The 21,956-nt window shown below is 38.3% G+C and overlaps 1 protein-coding gene across 9 annotated transcripts in view; it reads left to right on the forward strand.

Annotated features, from left to right (window-relative positions):
- The window catches only part of AGBL1 (AGBL carboxypeptidase 1), a 555,889-nt gene that overhangs the window by 249,438 nt on the left and 284,495 nt on the right, over positions 1-21,956 (forward strand). For 8 of the 9 annotated variants that reach the window (XR_013364441.1, XM_077871456.1, XM_077871417.1 and 5 more), the window contains exon 16: positions 10,862-11,038. Coding sequence is in view for 7 of the 9 variants with exons in the window: in XM_077871456.1 (XP_077727582.1) it covers positions 10,862-11,038 (177 nt within the window). In the remaining 2 variants the exon portion in view is untranslated. Of the gene's footprint in view, positions 1-10,861; positions 11,039-14,577; positions 14,737-21,956 lie in introns of all 9 variants that reach the window. The other variant, XR_013364447.1, reaches the window with a different exon arrangement.

The following is a 21,956-nucleotide window of genomic DNA, read 5'->3' on the forward strand; positions in this document are numbered from 1 at the left end:
AAGGAAGGAAGGAAGGAAGGAAGGAAGGAAGGAAGGAAGGAAAGAGGGAAATTAATTCTGGCACTGAAAAGTACCACAACCAAGGTGAAAGTTTCACTAGATGAGGTCATTAGCAGACCTGCAATGGCAGGAGAATCAGTCATTACACTTGAAGGTCAATCCAAAATTATTAAACTTAAATAACAGAGAAACAAACTTTGATAAAAAGGTCAACAGCCTTAGACACCTATAGGATAACATCCAGTGTGATACCGAATAGAATAATTAGTCAAAAAGGTATAATGAATGTAAGTGAATGTGTATACACCAAAATATGTAGGTGAAAGTTGACCGCAATGAAGGAAGAACTTTAAAAATTCAGTCATAATAGTTGGATATTGTATTTTATTTTTTTATTTTTATTGAAGTTCAATTTGCCAACTATAGTATAACATCCAGTACTCATCCTGTCAAGTGCCCTCCTCAGTGCCCATCACCTAATCACCCCATCCCCCTGCCCACCTCCCCTTCTACTACCCCTTGTTCGTTTCCCAGAGTTAGGAGTCTCTCATGTTCTGTCACCCTCTCTAATTTTTCCTACTCATTTTCCCTCCTTTCCCCTATAATCTCTTTCACTATTTCTTATATTTCCCATATGAGTTAAACCATATAGTGATTGTCCTTCTCCGATTGACTTACTTTACTCAGCATAATACCCTCCAGTTCCATCCACATCCGAGCAAATGGTGGATATTCATCCTTTCTAATGGCTGAATAGTATTCTATTGTATATATAGACCACATCTTCTTTATCCATTCATCTGTCAATGGACATCGAGGATCCTTCCACAGTTTGGCTATTGTGGACATTGCTGCTATAAACATTGGGATGCAGGCATCCCAGCATTTCACTGTATCTGTATCTTTAGGGTAAATCTCCAGTAGTGCAATTGCTGGGTCGTAGGGTAGCTGTATTTCTAACTCTTTGAGGAACCTCTACACAGTTTTTCAGAGTGGCTGTACCATTTCACATTTCCACCAACAGTGCAAGAGGGTTCCCCTTTCTCCACATCCTCTCCAACATTTGCTGTTTCCTGTCTTGTTAATTTTAATTTTCCCCATTCTCCCTGGTGTGAGGTGGTATCTCATTGTAGTTATGATTTGTATTTCCCTGATGGCAAGTGATGCGGAGCATTTTTTTAAAAGACTTTATTTATTTATTCATAAGAGATAGAGAGAGAGGTAGAGACACAGGAAGAGAGAGAAGCAGGCTCCATGCAGGGAGCCCGATGTGGGACTCAATCCTGGTCTCAAGGATCAGGCCCTGGGCCAAAGGCAAATGCGCAACCACTGAGCCACCCAGGCGACCCGATGTGGAGAGTTTTATGTGCTTATTGGCTGTATGTATATTTTCTTTGGTGAAATTTCTATTCATGTCTTTTGCCCATTTCATGATTGGATTATTTGTTTCTTGGATGTTGAGTTTAATAAGTTGTTTAGTTGGTTATTTTAATATTGTTCTCTCAGTAAGTAATAGAACAACCAAAAAAAAAAAAAAAAAGTAACTAGAGGAGTCCTGAATGGTTCAGTTGGTTAAGCGTCTGCCTTCCACTCAGATCATGATGCCAGGGTCCTAGGATCAAGCCCCACATCAGGCTCCCTGCTCAGTGGGGAGCCTGCTTCTCCTCCTTCTGCTCTTTCTCACTATCTTTGTCTCTCTCAAATAAACAAATAAAATCTTTTTTTTTAAAGAAAAAGAAAAATTATTAACTAGAGAATACCTGACCTGATTGATACATAGATACAATTCTCAAAGCAGAAAAATACACATTGTTTTTGAGTCCACATCAAAATTATCCTAGGTAGACCATATGCTAGGCTATAAAATAAGTCTCAGTTTTAAAAGATGAAGACCAGTAGTTGTATTTATCAGTTATATTTATTTACCATGAGAGAATTAAATTGTAAATCACCTTTTGTAAGATTCTAGGAAATGTCTGAATATTCCAAAATAACATATTCCAAAATAATTCATGGACCTAAGAAGAAATCAGATGGGAAACTAGCAAATGTCCTAAACTGAATAAAAATAAAAATATATAGTATATCAAAATGTATGGTATACAGCTAAAATAGTGCTTAGAGAAAAGTTGTAGTTTTGAATGCTTCTATTAGAAAAGTGGAAAGATCTAGGGTGCCTGGGTGACTCAGATGGTTAAGCATCTGCCCTGGGCTCAGTTCATGATCTCCAGGTCGTGGGACCAAGCCACATGTCAGGTTCCTGGCTCAGTAGGGAGTCTGTGAGTCTGCTTACCTTCTCCCTCTGCCCCTCCCCTCTGCTCCTATGTGCTCTCTCTCTCTCTCTTTCTCAAATGAATAAATAAAGTCTTTTAAAGAAAAGAAAGGTGGAAGATCTAAAGTTAGCAATCTAAATTTTTACCTCTGCAATCAAGAAAAAGATGACCAAATTAAACTCAAGGCATGTAGAAGAAAAAAAGAAAGAAAAAAGACAAACTGAAAATCAATGAAATAGAAAACATACAAAGAATGAGAATCCTGGATACATGTTTCGCTTCTAGAATGATCAACAAAATGATAACCCTTCAGTTAGACTAATAAAAGAAAGACACAAGTTACCAAAATCTGAAATGAAAGGAGGCATCACAATAGACATTCCAAATGTGACAGAATATTATTGACAACCATATACCAACAAATGGACAAATTCTTAGGAGGATGCAAATTACCAGACTAACTTAAGAAGGCATGTAAAATCTGATAAGGCCTATTTTGAGTAAATAAATTATATTACTAGTTTAAAATCTCCCACAAATAAAATATGGCCCCGATGGGTGAATTCTATCAAACTCTTAAGAAATAAATAGTACTAACTGTAAACAAATTGGTTTTCAAAAATAGAGGAAAAACACTTCCCAATTCATTTTATGTGAGCTGTACTATTCTGATACCAAAGCCAGAAAAGACATCACAAGAAAAGAAAACCAAAATGTCACAAGCATCTATCTGAAAATCCTTTACAACATATTAACAAGTCAAATGCAGAAGCATATAAAAATTATCATTCGCTGTGACAATGTGGAGTTCATCGCATGAATGCAAGGTTGGCTTAACTTAAAAAAATAAAATGCCATTCTACTTCTTGTAAATAAGCAAATGGAAAAGCTACATAATTATCTCAATAGATGTGGAAAAGAATCATTTGACAAAATTGAACATCTCTTCAAAATAAAATCTCACAATGAACTAGGAACAGAAAGGGAATTCTTCAACCTCAAGTGGAGCATTTAGAGAAAAATCCTATAGTTACCATCATGCTCAATGGTGAAATACAAAATACTTTTTCTAGAAGATCCAGAATAAGGCAAGAATATTTGCTTTCACAATTTTTATTCAACATTTTACTGTGTATTCTAGTTAGTATAATAAGACAAGCAGACTAATAAAAAGCAGTATATGGGGGGCACCTTGGTGGCTCAGGGCTTGAACATCTGCCTTTGGCTCACATTGTGATCCCAGGGTCCTGGAATCAAGTCCCATATCAGAACCCTGCAGGGAGCCTGCTTCTCCCTCTGCCTGTCTCTGCCTCTCTGTGTCTGTCATGAATAAATAAATAAAATCTTAAAAAATGAATAAGTATATTGGAAAAAAATCGAAACTATCTTTATTCACAGGTATAGTATTTTATGTATAATATCCTAAGAAATTTACAAAATAAACTAGTAGAGTTAATATGCAAGTTTAAGAAGGTAGCAAAATGCATGATCAATTATCAAATTCATGTTATTTCTATACAGTAGCAATGAATAATCCAGAAATGAAATTAGGGGAAAAATTCATTTGCACTAGTTTCAAAAAGATGAAAAGTCAATTAGAAATAAATTGAATAAAAATGCACTATGTGTACACTGAAAACCACAAAACATTGTTGAGAGGAATTAAAGGTGACCTGGACAAATGGAGAAATATACCAAGTCCCTGGATTGGAACACTCAATGATTTTGAGATGACTATTTTCCCTAAATATTCCTATAGAGTCAATACAATTCCTATCAAAATATCAGCAGGCTTTTTTGTTGATATTGATCATTAGATTTATGTGGAAATGCTAAAGGAAACAGAATAGCCAAAGAAACTACATAAGAGAAGAAGAAAGCTGGAGTATTTACCTTACATGATTTGAAAACTTTACATGATTTCAAAACTATAAGGCTACAGTAATTATGAATCTCTGGTATTGGCATAAGGATAGACCTATAGATTTATAGACTAGGATAGAAGGAAAGGAAATAAATAGTCACACATTTGTGGTCAATTTATTCTTGACAACAATGCCAAGGCAATTCAGTAAAGAAGAGAGGAAGGACAGTTTATCCAACAAATAATGCTGAAATGATTGGGTAACCACGTGGCAAAATAAGAATTTAGATATTTACTTAATACCATACACAACATTTAACTTAAAATAGATAATAAACCTAAATTTAAGGACTAACCTATAAAACTTATAGAATGCCACCTACTAGAAAATCTTTATATTTTGTCTGCTTTGATTAGTCAAAGCTATCTTAGGTAGAACCCCCTAAAAAAGAAAAAGTTGAGGGGTGCCTTGGTGGCTCAGTTGGTTAAGCAAGTGTCTTCAGCTCAGATCATGATCACTGTGTCCTGGGAATAAGTCCTGCATCAGGCTTCCTGCTCAATGGGGGATCTGCTTCTTATTCTCTCTGTCTCTGTCTTTCTCTCCCCCCTCCCCATCACTCATTCTCTTTTTCTCAAATAGATGAATGAATTGCATGAATGAATGAATGAATGAATAAATAAATAAATAAATAAAATCTTTTAAAAAAAGAAAAGGTTGATAAATTGGGCTTTATCAAACATATAGAGTTTTACTCTTCAAAAGTCCCTATAAAGAAACTAGAAGATGAACCATAGACTGGGAAAAATATTTGCAAATCATGTTTCTAATAATAGACTTATATCCAGAATATGTAAATTTTTACAAGTCAAAAATTAAAAAAAAAGACTTAAAAAGCAAAAGTTATGATTGAACACCTCAACAAAGACAATGTATACATAGTTAATATTAACAATATCTTTATTCATCAAGTAATTGCAAATTAAAACCATAATGGGATAGCACTACACAGTCACTAGAATGAACATAATAAAAAAGACTAGAAATATCCAGCATTGGGGAAGGGTGTGTTTAGAAACCAGAACCATCACTTGTCACTGGTAGAAATGTAAAAGGGAAAAACACTTTGTTTCTTCAAAGTGAAGCATACTTTTAATGCACAATCTAACAATGCCATTCCTCTGTATCCACCCAAGAGAAGCAAAGACCTACATCCACAAAAAGACTTGTACATAAATGCCCCTAGCAGCATTATTACATGGTATTCTGAAACTGGAAACAATGCAAACAAGTCCACCAACTTGTGAATTAATAAACGTATAGACTCTTCATATTCAAACAATGCAAACAGGTCCACCAACTTCTGAATGGATAAATATGGATTCTTCATATTCATACAAAGGAAACTCATCTAGCAATAAGAAGGAACTAACTACTGATACATGTAACAATGTAAACTTAAAAAGAAGTCAGAGGAAAACAAAAAATGTAAGGTTTAATTTATATGACATTTCTTATAAAGGCAAAAATTGCAGTTAAGAAGCAGATAGGGGTTGCCTAGGGTAGGATGGACCGGAATTGAGCATGAGAGACAGGTTTGTATGGTGATGAAAGTGTTTGAAAACTGGATTGTTGGTAATGGCTGCAAAACTAAATATATTTCTTAAAAATCATCAAACTGTTCACTTAACTCAATAGAACTGATATACATATTTTTTTAAAAGTAAACATTTATTGATTAACTGACATGTGCCAAGCACTGTGCTAGGTAGTTACATAACAAAACTGAACAAAGCATGGACTTCTAAGAAATAACAGTTGGAGAGAGAGGCAGATTATCAGAAACTTAAAAGGACAGAATAATAAATACAAGAATGGGAATACTAGGAGGTAAGACAGAAGGGATTGATTAACTCTCTATTGGTGCATAGTTGAGTGGATGATCCCAGCTGGCTTCAGTGGACAAGGTTTTGAAGGGCAGATATGGATAAGCAGTGTTAGGATATTTCTTGAAAAAGAAATCAAATATCACAAATGTTTTTTTTTTTTTTAAGATTTAATTTATTTATTTGAGAAAGAGGGAGAGAGAGAGAGTACACAGAGGGAGAGAGGGAGAGGGAGAAGCCGACTCCTCCTGAGCAGGGAATCCAATGTGGGGCTCAATGTAGGGCTTGATCCCAGGACCCCAGGATCATAACCTGAGCTGAAGACAGACACTTAACCGAATGAGCCACCCAGGCACTCCTCACAAATGATTTTTAATCAAGTTTGATTTCAAGAGAAATCTGAAGAAATAGAATGACATGAATTCTGTGACAATTAAAACTTGAGCCTTTAACCATTAGTTGTGGATCACAGTGAATTGAGAAGTGGATTGAAATCAGTTCTTCAGCACCTCTCCTTGGGAAGCATCTCTTGTTAATGACATTTCCTGGCATTGATCTTCTTCATAAATTTCCAGTTGTGAGCAGTTGCAAAGATAACACCTGTGGGTACTACTTACACAGTGACGAGCATGTGCCAGGCACTGTTCAAAGAACCTATGTACATTCATTCTTTTAATCATCCCAACTACTGTGTATTCTTGAATAGTGTGTAGCAATAGGATATACTTAACTGATGTTTGTGGAGTGAATAGCATCCCATTTTACACATGAGGGAAGGGAGATGCAGAGATGAGCTAAAATGTCTAAAGGTCCCATAGATAGCAAGATCTGGCATGGGGACCTGGTGACTTAGCACCAGAGCTGACCTCAGGTTCTGACCTCAGTGGTCTTCTAAAGTGTGTGCTCTATGAGATTGAAACTAAACCGTGAGTCAACTGCTCTGCAGTTCAAAATGAAAGAGGCAGTCAACCCTGGAATGAACACTTTTTGGGTGCTTGGTAAACAGGGGATTATCTCAGTGACAAGAAGGGAAATCTATAATGCAAAGAGAGGTATTAAAAACTTCTTTCCATCTTGGAAGTTTGAATATTTGAGCAGAGTCACTCCCCCTGGCCTTCTAAACCTTCACCCATGAGCAAAGTCCACTCTGAAGAGCACAATAGCAACACTGTATATTTACTGAGGGTCCCAATTGCTTTACCCCATTACTCAGGGTAGGGACTATTCTTACCCCTCTCTTTCAATGATGACAAAAATGAGTTAGCAGAGTTAAATGACCTGTTCAAGTCAAACCACAGAGTGTGAATCCAGGATTCATAGTGTTGATCCCTGGTCCCAACCATGCCCTTGCCACATGCTTAATTCAGAGAAAACAGAAGACATTTGAGTTCCGTAGGATTGATCATGAGGAACCAGAGCTGCAGAAATGACCTCTCTCTGGAAATGGCTCTGAGCTAGGAGCTGTCTGGTGAGTTCATGGCTTATCTTTGAGAGTTATATTTTCTGTGAATTTGGGAAACCATACAGGGCTTGGAAGAGTCAGCAGAAAGCAGATGAATTGAAATGCAACTCAGGCTTCTACAGTGTGCCTCAAAATCAGAATTAAGGAATCAGGGTCATCCCTTCGCCTGTCAGCTGAGACTGCTCTTGACCCAACTGCTCCTGGACAAAGGCATTCAGTGTCTATGAGGATGCAGAAGACTCATTCTTAGGGCTGCTTCATATCTAGTCTTTTAATCCCTGCCAGGTCTGTGTTGAGACCATGCTAAATGGCAGATCCTGAGCCACGCTCTGTATGTACATTATGTCATTCCTTCCTGTGTTCCTTTACATGCCCATGGGGTATAATACCTATTGAAGAAGTAGTTTTTTCAGTGACTAAACTAAGCTCATATGATCTGAATTAGAGCATCTGAGTTGACATTCTGGATTTGTCCTTACTAGCTCTGTGACCATTGAAAAGATCCCTGTTTGCCCTCTGTATTATGAGATAACAGAACTTACTTCAAAGACTTGTGATGATTAAAAAGAGCAAATGCATGTAAAATGCATGGTAAGTGTTCAGTGAAAAGGTATCTATTATAATTTTCAAGTTTTGGAAACCTCGATTAAGGGCACAGAGCAAGTGGTAGGGAGAGAGTGGAATGTCCCAAGTTTTTTTCCATCCAAGATGGGAAATCCCTGGGAGCATTGAAACAAGGCTCTAGTGGATCAATTCATATGTAGAGTTCATCTATTTCTTATTCATTTACAAAACAGAACAAGACAATCTCCAACTATTATAGCTATAATTATCTTCATTTCTCACTCTGACATAGATGAATTTGTGTGAAATAAAAAGAGAAATGGAATCAGGACTTTATTATCAATGCTGTAGTAGTTTGGGAGTCCATTATTTAATGAATGGAAAACTGTTGCTGTGGACATGTAGGAGAGATACTCCAACTGCATCCTGTAAAGTCCACATTCTCCAGGCTCCAATGAAGGGATCATAGCTTGCAGAGCTTTCTGAGATACCTACTATTAAATTGAATATGTGGTCATTTGTGCAGGGATGGTATGAGCTAAGAAAATCAGGTTCACTTAGGTAAGAAAGGAGAGACCATTTAAATAATATCCAATTAGACTTTTTACAGCAAGATAAAACATTGATAAATCAAAACTATTTCCAGGGTGCGTGGGTGGCTTAGTTGGGTAAGCGTTTGCCTTCAGCAAGGTCATGATCTTGGGTCCCTTGTGGGTCTTCTTGCTCAGCAGGGAGTCAGCTTCTCCTTCTCCCTCTGCCCCTCTTCTTTGCTCCTGCTCTCTCTCTCTAATAAATAAACAAATAAAATCTTTTAAAAAATGTAAAACTATTTTCAAGTATCTTAATCACTCTAGTTGCTACCATCTATCTATCTATCATTATCTATCATCTATCTATCTATCTATCTATCTATCTATCTATCTATCTAATCATCTACACACACTATATGTGTTACAAATAGCATAATATACATATATTATATTTATGTCTATTTAAGCAGTCCCCTAAGGGTCTGTGCTAGCAGATTCTATTTATTTCAGCAAATAATTATGGAGTGCACTCTATGTGCTGCACAGCTTTGTGTGCAGAGATTTTCCCGTGAATGAGACACAGACCTGCCCTTATGGAACCTCTGGGCTGCAGAGGAGATAGAAAATAAACAGCTAATTACATGAACATTAATTTTACTGTAATTGTGATGAACACTTGAAGGAGAAAAATGGGGTGAAGGGATCACAGGCAAAGAGGGACAAAGTGGATAGATGAAATCAATTATGGGGGCAATTGTGGAAACTCAAGCAAGGACATTAGCAGCTTATTTCCCTTGTTCAGATGATGCTAATAGGTCTGCAGACTATGTGGAAACTTAAAGATCATACTAAATCATATGAATAATTATGTGAATATATACATATATCGTAGGTAGTTTATAATATAATTAATAATTGTACTAATCTTTATGTTAATATAATTAAGTTATATTAAGCATGGGGACAGTAAGAACCCAGGGATATTAAGATATTTGCTCAATGTTATAGAAATTAACAAAATTGCATTTCCTTAAAAATAATTTCTTAATTCATATTCTCATTTTGCTGCTCTATTTTCTCCCCACAGCTTGTCCAAAAGCCTGAAGTTTCACTGTTTGTTATCTAATGTACATAATTTTATATTATGTGCTAGTTTATGGATATTCTGTGGATATTCTCTCTACTGTGAAGTAGAGAACCCTTTTTGCTAATGTCACAGAAGTGACAGTATTTCCACTAACCCAAGGACCTGGCATACTATCAATTCTTGAGTCATTGTCCTTGGTTGAGGGAGGTCCGATGATTAGAAGCCCCCTTTCTGTCAATTAGAGAGTGGCAAAGATCTACAGATGCTTTCTAAATATAGATTAAGTGGTCTCACATAATTTTTTCTACTCTAGGAAATGGTGGGATAGGAGAACCCAGAGAGGAGGTCACTTGGGTGGCCTAGTCAGTTGAGTGTCTGACTCTTGGTTTCGGCTCAGGTCCTGCCAGGCTCTGTGCTCAGTGCAGAGTTTGCTGGAAATTATCTCCCTCTTCCTCTGCTCTTCCCCCTGCTCACACACATGCTCTCTGTCCCTAACATAAATAAACAAAATAGTAGCTGGATAGCTACTCTTTTTTTATTAAAAAAAAAAAAAAAAAAAAAAAAAAAAGCACCCAGAGAGGATGTATTTTTAGTTTTGTAACTGGTCCAGCCTCAGATTTATGTATCACAAGATGGGACTGGGAAGTTCATTTTGGCAATCATACTCTTTTAGAAAACATTATATGCCACCTTTCATGATCATCAATGACTTGTATATCTTAGAAGGATAAAGGAATAGTTCTTAGTCTAACTTTGACCTGAAAACCATGAGATTGGGTGAAGTCACTCTGTAAATTTCAGTCATTGTGAAATCTGTGGCTTTCCATCGAGTTCAATACAATGATGTATGAGGCTGAATGTATGTAGGTGCAACATCAGTCCACAGTGATGCCGAAACAAGGCACTGAAAAATTATGGTCTTTGGAGTTGGTGGTTAGCATCTGGATCTCATTCTAGCCTCTTTGTAGTGGGACTTATTCTATTTATTTCTTACCCTTCTAAGCCTCAGTTTCCTCATATAAGGCCAAACAATGACAGACCCATAGTATCCATTTCTTAGGATTGATGTAAGATTTGCAGTAGTATATATTAAGTGTTTTATATATATCAAGATGCTTAATAAATGTTGAGATGTTATATTTTTATGATGCATATCCCCAGCTCATCATAGTTTTATTTATTTATCTTTTTTTGTAGACTCTTCCCAAAATCCTTGATAAGCTAGCCCCAGCATTCACGATGAGCAGCTGCAGCTTTCTTGTGGAGAAATCACGAGCTTCCACTGCCCGGGTGGTGGTATGGAGAGAGATGGGGGTGTCTAGAAGCTACACCATGGAGAGCAGCTACTGTGGTTGCAACCAGGGGCCCTATCAGGTATGTGAGACTCCAGCATAAGCATACTTTCTGACTAGCAGTGATATACTATAATTGGGGTGGGAGGGGGTAGTAGCTATCAAAGACCATTCATTTTTTCTTTCTCTCCTGAAAGTGGAAGAAGTCTCCACATAGTCTGGCCCACAACCTGATCTTGCAGAACTAGTTCAATGATCGCCTTCCCTGGCAGCACAGTTTGTGTTGATCCTGCAAGCAATTTGTACGTGCCTGCTGATTTGGTTTCTTAGTCATCTGCCCTGGCCAGAAAGTGGCAGGGAGCCTCCCTCAGACATGCACCCCCAGCTCTTATGGAACCTCTGCCTGGCCCTGTTATGTGCATGGGGATCTCTTGTTACCTTTTACACCAGGCCACTAGTTCCCCTTGCATCATCAAGGTCGTAGGTTGGCACACACATACTGTCCTTTACATCTGTGTATTGTATGCCTCTATCTTATGTGCTTATCTAAATCACCAGCCCTCTGTTACCCTGCTGTCACCAGAGTACACAGAAGTGAGTACATGACATGCATCTGGGACTCAGGCTTTAGTGTCAAGGGAAAGGCTCATATAAATCACATTCTTCCTACAGCTATATTAACTGCATGAGCAGCTGGATAGCTACTCTAGCAGGCTACTCTAGCTGTTTTTCCCACTCCCTCACTAGAGGAGCATAAATAAGGAACATTGTGACAGTGCCATGGTAATAGATTCTTTTACATTTGTTAGGCAAGCTGACAGACTTCCGTTCAACCCCAAGGATACCTGGACCTTACCAGCATTAAAGCTCATTGTGTTGGCTTTGATATTCTCCTGGAACAGCCAGGAAGCACTTGGCATCTACATGGTCCTGTGCTTGTGAAAATCTGTTAGCTATCAAAGGGAGTATAGGGAGTGACAGCTGATGAATATTATCTAACTTCCTACCTGGCCAAGGAAACACAGGGCTATCGAACCATTGGTTGTGACCTATTAATTTTGTTAAATAACCATTTAGTCTAAACAATTGCTCAAAATAAATGTTCTGTTATTGAATTAATCAATTATTAGATTGAATTCATCCATTTTACCCACACGAATGTCAATGCAGAATAAGAAGAGATCATTCATTGATGGTGCATGGAATTAGGCACAAAAGACCTGACTTTTTCACTGATTAGTGGTGCTGCAAGCCACATACTACTATGAACCTGTGTGTCATGTTATCAGATACTGATAATCCTAAATATTCCATTCCTCCCCACTGTATAAGAGTTTTGTAAAGGCCAAAAGAGAATGCAGATAGGAATGTAGTTGGAAGTTATATCGTCAGGAATATGTTCAGTTTCTTGGCATTCAAAGCCTATAGGATTGGGAAAAATAAGCTTGGAAAATTGTGACTCTAAAAAGCCTTATGGATATAGGGGCCAATCGCTTGTTTAAAGGACAGCATGTATCCTTCATAGATCAATTGGATTGGTGACTTTCTTTGATTTGTTTCTCCAAACACCAGTTCGGGCTAACAGTTTCCAGTCAGATAAGTATCATTGCCATTCACTATAAGTTAACTAGAAACTCAAAGTCCTCCAGAGTTGTTTGAAAACTAAATGACTCATAGGTTCAGGCCCCTACCAACCCTCCATCTTCCTTGTAACAAACACAGAGCTGTTATGAATGAGGGAGAATGAAAGAAGCTTGCCCAACGGGATGGCTTTCACAAATCAGCTCAGCATTTGCCCTGTGAAATTGTCCATGTGGCCTTTGCATGAGGTCTTTGTAAGAAAAGATGGAGAAGGAATTGGCTAGAGAAAGCCCTAATGGTGCCAGACCTGGTTTTGCTTTAACAATCCCATTCTTTATATGAAACACCTCTCTGAGTGGATTGGTTTTCTCTTTCCTTTTTTCTGTCCTTACAAACATTGTTGAGTAACTGAGCAGAATTGCAGACAGTGAGTAAGAAGATGGTGAATAATTTTACATATGGGGAGGGGAGCACCCCAGGGAAAGGAAGCCAGCCCAGAGTTGGGTGTTTTGGCGATTTTTGTTTGAGGTGTATAATGAAGTCCATGAGCTATAAAGCAGTATAGAAATTTCCATCTTGAACATATTGCAAATGATTTCTGTACATTGAGACTTAGTCCCAATTGAGTCCTGAGGTTATTATTCTAAGGTCATCTTTCCATTTTTTGTTTAGCATTACCATTTATCCGAAAGATGGAGGATACTTAAATACACCCATGAGGGGCATTCCTTCCTTCCTTCATAAGAATATAAATATTTTTGCAGTTTCTCTGGTTAACGCGGCTTTAAAGTAGTTCCAATCATTTCTCCCCCAGCACACTAAGAATCTGATTTGTTAGTATTGAAATGAAATATCATTTCTTACAGTGACATTTATGTTGGAACTGCATTAAAGAATATAAGCTATTACCTGCAAATAATTATTATTAATATGATATTTTCTCTTCTATTTTCCAGTCTATAGTTGGCTGATTTAAAAAAAAAATCTCGCTTTTGTTTCTTTGGAATATAGTCTCTACTGCTAGGTTATACATTTAGATCCATAATTTGTGTCTAATATGGAAGTCCCACCCGCTGAGAGATTTACTTTACCTTTTAGGAACTGGCCCAAAGCTATTGAGGCTGTTGAAGGGAAAAGCCAAAATGGAATTATGCAGCCTCTTGGGACTCATTCTTTTAGAAGTGTCCAGTCTATGTGGGTAGCTGTGTGCTTCACACTGATTGCTACCTGGGGTCACATATATGGTGTGTTTGCACATACAAAAGTATATGACTGGGCCACATGGGCTGCTTGTGGCTTAGGAGGGCAATGTGAACACTCTCACCCAAGCAGCTGTCCACATGCTCGTTGGCAATGCTGCTGACTTGTGGGCGGAGTGGGTCTTAGTCAGAGGAAGAAGATGGATGACTCAAGGGAGGTCTAAGGTCTTAACTGATACATAAATCCCCATAACTGCACACTGCCTCCATGGACCCTCCAGCAATTCATCTGCTCCATCACCAACTGAGTGGTTTTTCAGTAACCCAGACCTATTGAACTCACAGTATTGTCCATAATCCTTCATTGTGTCTAGAGAAATCCTGGCTCCTTATCATGACAGGTAACCTTTTACAATCTCATTCATTTTTTGAATGCTCAATACCTTGTTTAGCATAGAACACATGTTGAATCCGTATGATGATTGACAAAGGAATGGATAAATAAACAAATGGATGACAATTTCCGTGTAGAGTTAGATGTTGATCCTCTCTGTCTGAAATGGATCATCAGAAAAAGAGGAGGAATTGCCATGGTACAAATGTGATTAGAAACCACTTTTAAGTGAAGAGTTTTAGAGACATTGCAATGAGTAATAATGGAAAATGTGTGGGTAAGAGAGGGAAGTGTACAAACATGCAATGAGGAAAACTTTCAGATCTATCGTTATCTACATGATTTGAGAGCACCCAGAGTAAGGAGATTCTAGTCCAGGTCACTGTCACGTGGCCACATTCTCATAATAAATTATGTTTGGACAGAAGGATTTCTATTTGTGCACAGGGAAGATGCTGGAGTGAGCCTGCCAGATCTCTTTTCAGGACCAGGATGCTCATTTCCCAGCTGCTCCAGCTGTGTCCATCACCAGACATTGTCTATAGCTGATGGAAGTGGCCTTGACCAAAGCTATGACTCCTTCACGTGAGCATCATGCATCCAGTGGTGGGTCTAAGGGATGTACTAAGGTCAGGCCTCCTAGCGCAATAGAGAATACTCCACAGGGCCATTCCAGATCCAGAACTCCCGTAGGATTGCCTGGGGTCTCTGTCACAATTATACTGTGGTTCAGCTTCCTTTTCTGCCCACTTCTGCTTTTTTCACCATTCACAGGTGTTACACTAGTGAGTGCTCCCCAAAAATCTATCTGCAGAGCAACTTATACCTGTATTTCAAAAAGGCCTCGGATTAGGAAACAGGCGTTGGAACTAAGTGCTTAGCTATTGAAGATGGTTTGGTAGGGATGAATTTCATACAGGAAACTGAATCACCTTACTTGGCTTTCAGGGCTCCCAGTGTCCTCTTCTTCATACTTTGCATCTTTAGCTGTTTAGGGAAGTGACCCCACATAGAATTGGAGACCACAGCTCAGTGCAGGGCCTCTTGTACTGCTGTTCTCCTGTTCCCTCCAGAAGGGAGGTTGGGTGTATTAATTTCCTGAGGCTGCCATCCCAAATAACCATAATTTGGCGGCTTAAAATCACACAAATGTATTATTTCACAGTGCTGGAGGCCAGAAGCCTGAAATCAGGGTGCTGACTATGGTATGTTCTTTCTAAAGGCTCCAGGGGAGATTGTCCCATGCCTTTATCTTAGCTTCTGGTGTTTCTTGGCTCATAAATACATCACTCCTTTGTCCACCTTTGTCATTGCATGGCTTTTTCCACTTGTATCCCATTATCTTTGTGACCTCTTTCCTTCACTTAAAATGATTATTTGTTTCCTATTTTTGTTTATTTTTTATTGAAGTATCATTGACACACAATGTTACATTAGTCCTAAGTGTATTTTATAGTGATTTGACAACTCTGTGTATTAGTGGTATTTCCTTTTCTTACAAAGATACCAGTCCTGGTACATGTAAGCCCCACCATACTCTACTGTGATCTCACCTTAACCAATGACACCTATAGCAACCCTATCTCCAGATCAGGTCACATCCTGAGGTTGTGAGAAGGACATGAATTTTTGGGGAACACCATTCAACCTAGTACACTGGTTCAGGCAAGGAGGTATAGAACACACAGATCCAAGAACCAAGAAGAAGTTTTTTTTCTTTTTTTTTTTTAATATTTATTTATTTATTTGAGAGAAAGAGATAGAGGGAGGGGCAGAGGGAGAGAGAGAGAATCCTCAAGAAGACTCCCCACTGAGCACAGAGCACAGAGCCCAATGTGATACTTAATGTGTGTTAAGCCTTTTTTCACATACTAAATTATGCCATCTTTGCTACTACATGCCAAAACATTCTAAAGTTGATTTTACCATCTTCCTCCTCCTCCTCATCATCATTATTTTTCAAGTGGAGACAGTTGGAGAGGCTAAATATCTTGCTCAATGTCACACAGCTAATATGTTTTAGAACTAGGATTTGAACCCAGGTAAATATGACACTGAAATCTTTGCTTTTACCCCCATGCTTTCTGCCTAGTAGGATGCCATTGGTGAAAGTAACCCTGGGCTTTGGAAACAGGAGACCTAGTTTCTGCTTTTGGCTGTCATTAAGTAGATTTGCAGCAACACAGTTATTATTTATAATTGGAATACATAATTAGAATGAAGAAATGGGCAGGGCCTCTGCTAAAATCATGCTTGGGAAAAGTTGCCTTTGTGAGTACCTAAGAAGCTTATGGATCACCTAGACCAGAGTGACTGGACTTGAAACCCCAGCAAATCTTCTGTGGCACATTCTGGGTATATTTTTCTAGAAATAATGTATTGTGCTTTTAGGACCAATTAGCTAATTGTTCTATCCTTCACATTCCTCCACCTTCCTTCATACTACCATGAGCTATTTTCTTTTTTTTTTTTTTCTTTTAACCTTTCCAGAGTAAACAAAGAGGAATTGGAGGGATGTGATACCCATGTAGTGGTAGCTTCTATCAGGAGGGAAAATTGGGGTAGAGAAGCTAGTCTTCAATACAACATCAAATTAAGTTTGCATTAAGTTGCTTTCTACACCTACTTCACTTCCTGGTGACTTCTCTCCTTGTCCCATTAGCGAATGAGCACTCTTAAGAGCTCCTTGGACTTGCATGGCCTTTATTTGAGGACAACTCTCTTCCCCAAGTGTCCTAAGCCACAGAATTGCCACTCACCCAAGGTATGCACATATATTCTTTCTCTCTCTACCACACACACATGTGTGTGTGTAAATATATCGCACATACAGTCATGGTACTACAGATGTATCAGCGGTTCTGAATGATGGCTTCATATGAGAAACATAGCTTATTGTTTAGTGTGGGCATTTGTGCCCATGGAGGGCACTGCATTTAGCAGTCATGACCTTGAGACAGTTACCTGTCCTCTGTGACTTTTGGTTGTAAAAGTGATGTTCCTCCCAGTTCCTACATGTGGAAATGTTGTAAAGACTGAATGAACTACTTACTGCCTATAAAACATTTAGCCCTATTTTCACACTAAACATTCAATGCCTTTTATTGTTGGTCCTATTATTAATTGTATGTGAGAATATTTAATGGTGGTTTTCTTTTTAATTTTTAAACACAGATGCCTTATTCATACCTTCTTAATTAGAACTATTGAGATTGGAGATCAGGTCTCTGTGATTTTATTCACTTTAATAGGAATCCACGATTGAGGATCATAGATTTTAGCTTTTATAGAAATGATATCCATATACCAATATTTATAGATTCAGTTATATCAAAGCCATTTCTGTGTGTATTATCTTGACATTCCCTCTACTGTCTACTCTCTAGTCTACAATCTTCCTACACAATCTAACCCATATTATAGCCAATTCATATGTGAGGCCCTAAAAAGAGAGAAGGAGAATTTGCAAACCTGAGTATAAGAGAAGGGGAAAGAAGGAATAAAGAGTGGAGGTCAGGACAGGAAACAGATTTGAATTCCTCCAAAGTTGCTGAATATAAAATCCTACTCTAATTATGAGCACAACTCAAGAATATATTTTGGATCACTGTTCCCTTGGAACCCATTTTTTTGTCCTATGGGCAGCCTCATATGAGGATATGAGTTTTTCTAACCTCTGAATGTAAGTAGGGGGTAGGGAATCTCTTCATTTCAATAATGTAATCTGAGGAATAGTATTTCTCAAACTTTCGTGTACATAGAAATTACCTAGGGGTCTTATATGATTCAGGTTTCTGAACCAGGTCTCCATGTGATCTGGGGTGTGGCCCAGAAATTTGCATTTTATCAAGCACTCTTGAAGGTTCAGATTCTGGTGACCGAGGGGCCAGTCAATGAGAAATGGGGTAGGTTGCTAGTTTTTGCAGTTTCTGTTCACTTGCTCCTGATCTCCTGTGGGCTATAGATAATTTTCTATGGCTTTTGTCATGAAGTCATAAAGTCTCAAATTCACTGCTTCCCCCACCCGTGTGTGTGTGTGTGTGTGTGTGTGTGTGTGTGTGTTTCATCTGTGCTTTTAGGTTATTGGCTTAGCTCTCCTAGGAGAGTTGTATTTAAAAACTGCCTATATCCCAATGAGAGTTTTAAAATATTTTTGGTTTTGTTTGTTTGTTTTTCTAGCTCCTGGGACATCCCCAGGTCAAGATTTCTTAAATTGCTTATGGAAAAAAGAGTATAGGAAGATATAATTACATACAAAATTGTTTGTTGGCCTATGTGTACATTTTCCTGGGAAAGAGAATCGATAGTTTTTCAGACATTATTAAAAGAGTGGATGACCCCCAAAATAATGAAGAGCTCATGCCTTGGTTTACTACATCCAAAATCGCTAGAAAGCCCTTTACAGCTTCCTAGTTTCTGCTCTTAAATTAGCTCTACAAGTGCTTGACTTAACTCTGTGAAAATCAGACTGAGTCTGTCACTTGCTGACTACTTCTGCCTACTTATCAATGAGCACAGGAACAAATGATGTATCTTATTAAGTATATAGTGGAGTTACTTCATCTAAATTTTGTGTGATTATGTAGGACACTAATATTTAAAAAAAATATTTTATTTATTCAAGAGAGACACAGAGAGAGAGGAAGACAGAGATATAGGCAGAGGGAGAAGCAGGTTCCTTGAGGGGAGCCCGATGTGGGACTCTGGATCACACCCTGAGCTGAAGGCAGACGCTCAACCACTGAGCCACCCAAGGTGTGTAGGACACTAATCTTTTCAGAACGATGCTGTTCACAGGTGGTGGTTCTGCTGAGAAACAGTAGCATCCACTTTACCTGGGGTTGGTTAGAAAAGCAGAATCTCAGGCTTCATGGACCACATCAAGATCTACATTTTAACAAGATCCTTAGTGACCCATGTCCCTCAGAAAGTCTGAGAAGCACTGATTTAGAGCACTCTTGGTCAGCAGAGAGGTGAGGAAGGATTAGGGATCAGGAAAGGGAAGTTGGGGAGTTCTGCTTTCCTATTGAGGCAAGAACATTGTGCCCAGAATTTTCGTAAGCTAGAATGAGATGTTGTGTGTGAATATGATTAAAAAATTGAAAGTGACCCTCAATATGAGACATTCTGTTGATCTGTGTCAACATTTTAATTCTAGATGAGCGTTTTGTTGTTTCTGCCACCATTGCTCCCTTCACCTCTATGCTCTAACCTCCTCCACTCTAGGGCTTTGAAAAGAGAAGGACAATTTTCCAAAAGCCTATTTGGCTATCAAATTGCCACTCATTCCTTTGTAAATACAAATATGAAACACAGACCTAATCTATCATTTTAGTATGAGTCACTATTTGAACCATTCACATCAATACCTTTTCTTTCTTATTAACTGATTCAACAAGTGTTGCCTTGGTGTTCTTTTTTTTTTTTTTTTTTAAACCTCTTTGTATATGATCTCAAAGCACATTATGAGCCATTTATTAACTCACTGCAGGCTTAATGATGTAGTGAAATATTGTCTCATTCTGTAGCCCTCGATTCTGTAATGTATGTCAGCATTATAGTAGAATATTAAAAGGAATTAAATAAAAATCAAGAGGCAGAGATGCTAATAAGATTGCCAGCAGGAGCCTTTCCTGGGATTACTAATGCCCTGGGAGCTATGAATTTTAAATGCCTATTGTAGAAAATGGTTCATTGTATCAAAAATAAGGACAGAATCTGGCCCTTGGGATAGTCCAATGAGCCTCAAATGACCTCTGATCCTTTAAAAATAATTTGGCTTCAAAGGACCAAGAAGAAGAAAAGATGGTTTATCTCTGTAAATCTCACTCTCCCTATGTGATCAATGTAAGTGCAATCAACCAAATACCCTAAAGGAAAGGATATAAAACCAAAGAAAGGATTAATTTAATCCAGGGTTTTATGTAGCTTGTATCACAGGGGGAAAGGACCAGCTGAACCTGAGATACATTTCTTTGGTTCTTGCTATGTGACTGAGTTTCTTAGAGTAGCGTCTCCCAACACACGAGCTGAGAAAGACAAAGTCCTGCTCATGGGAGTTATCCACGGGATATTTTCTCTATGAATTAGAGTGGACCCCAGACCCTCCTTGACTGTGAAGGGCTCCATTCCTCCAGCCAATTTTTCAGTATTATCGGCCAGGTCTTCCCTCCAATGGAGTGGACTCAAATTTTTCTGTTTTTTAAAACTAAGCAGTAATTCTCTTTATGCGCCTGTATTCCCTGAATGTAAATGAGGACAATTTAGAATATTTTGGACCATTAGATATTTTTTATATAAGTTGATGCCTGTTTTATTGATTAGTTAACATATTTATTAGGTTTTTACTTTGCTTTTAAACTGAAGTTTGTGAGTGGGGATATTTACAGAAAACTCCAAACACTTAGTGAAGGCCAGGCACATGGTCAATTCATCTTCATTCATTCTTTCTTTCATTTATCATTCAATAAACATTAAAAAAATCCAGACAATATGTTAGGTGCCAAGAATATGACAAAGTGGAATTGACAGCTTCCTACTCTCTCAGGGTTTATAGTCCAGCCAGAAAGGCAGTTAATTAAGTCAGCAATAACAGCAGAGTGTAATATGAAAACAACTGGGTGCTGTAATAGCACACAGAAGGAGATAATTTAGGGCTTTGCTAACTGTTGTTTGAGTTGAATATGAATTATCCACAAGTTATTTTTTGTGTGTGAAATTGGAAGAGGTAACTCACCTGGCAAAATAAAAGATACTTGTTTGAAAGGTGGGTACGGTTAGGGAGTGCTTGAGTTTTCTTTCATCCTAGCTTGCTTTCATGCTACTTCTGGCTCATTACATATTTCTAAATCTCACCCTGGAATTCCACACCAGGGGTGTGCCTTATGCTGAATCTGAGTACAGTGGAGCAGGCGAGGGCATTATCCTATTCCTTCCTCCTGCATGCCCTTAGGAACACATAGAAACCTACTGTAGGCATTTCTATGGAGCTTATGGTTAACCACACCTCCCCAAAGGCAAACACACAATTGGAAAGATCAGAAATGTTTCAAAATCTTTCTTAGACTGGTATTGAGTAATGAAATTTAAATGATAATAATCTTGATTATTTTATGGAATGAATTTCTGTCTATATGCCCCTGAGTATTTCTGAACACAACAAAAATCACAGGAATAAAATACCCTTTGCTTAGTGGTTTATAACTCATAAAACAGGTGGGTTTGTTCGGCTATGTGGCATGTGTCTGGATAAGGCTGTATGTAGAACTATTTCCTGGAGGAGGTGTTGAGAAGGAAGAAGGACTTACCTGCCTGTTACACATGCCCCCTTTCTGTCTCCCATTAGTCAAAGTGTGTCCCCAGAGAGGTAAACTCACATGTTCACATTGCCATCACTGGGTCCTTTTTGCAACCATTCATCTAAGTCCAGAAATGGTGGGAGAAGGCAGAAACTTAGGATGTGAGTCTGGTTGACCTGGCTCTATAATAGCAATGAAGGAAATCCTCCTAGGAATGCAGCTGGTCAGCCCCAATGTGTGGAAGTGTGAGGGCCCAAGCAAAATCAGTGGCACCCAAGGCAAAGCTCACTACTGGGAATCCAGGAGCTGATGTTACCAAGGGAATGTGAGGAGGCATCTAAGATATGTTCTATACAATTACCAGAAAAAATATTACACATAATAGATAGATAGATAGATAGATAGATAGATAGATAGATAGATAGATTTTATTTATTTATTTGACAGAAAGAGAGCATAAGGAGGGGGAAGAGCAGGCAGAGATCTTCTGCCAAAGTGAGATCTTCTGCAAAGTATCAAAAGAGGAAC

Source organism: Canis aureus, chromosome 2 (assembly GCF_053574225.1).
Source record: "Canis aureus isolate CA01 chromosome 2, VMU_Caureus_v.1.0, whole genome shotgun sequence".
NCBI lineage: Eukaryota > Metazoa > Chordata > Mammalia > Carnivora > Canidae > Canis > Canis aureus.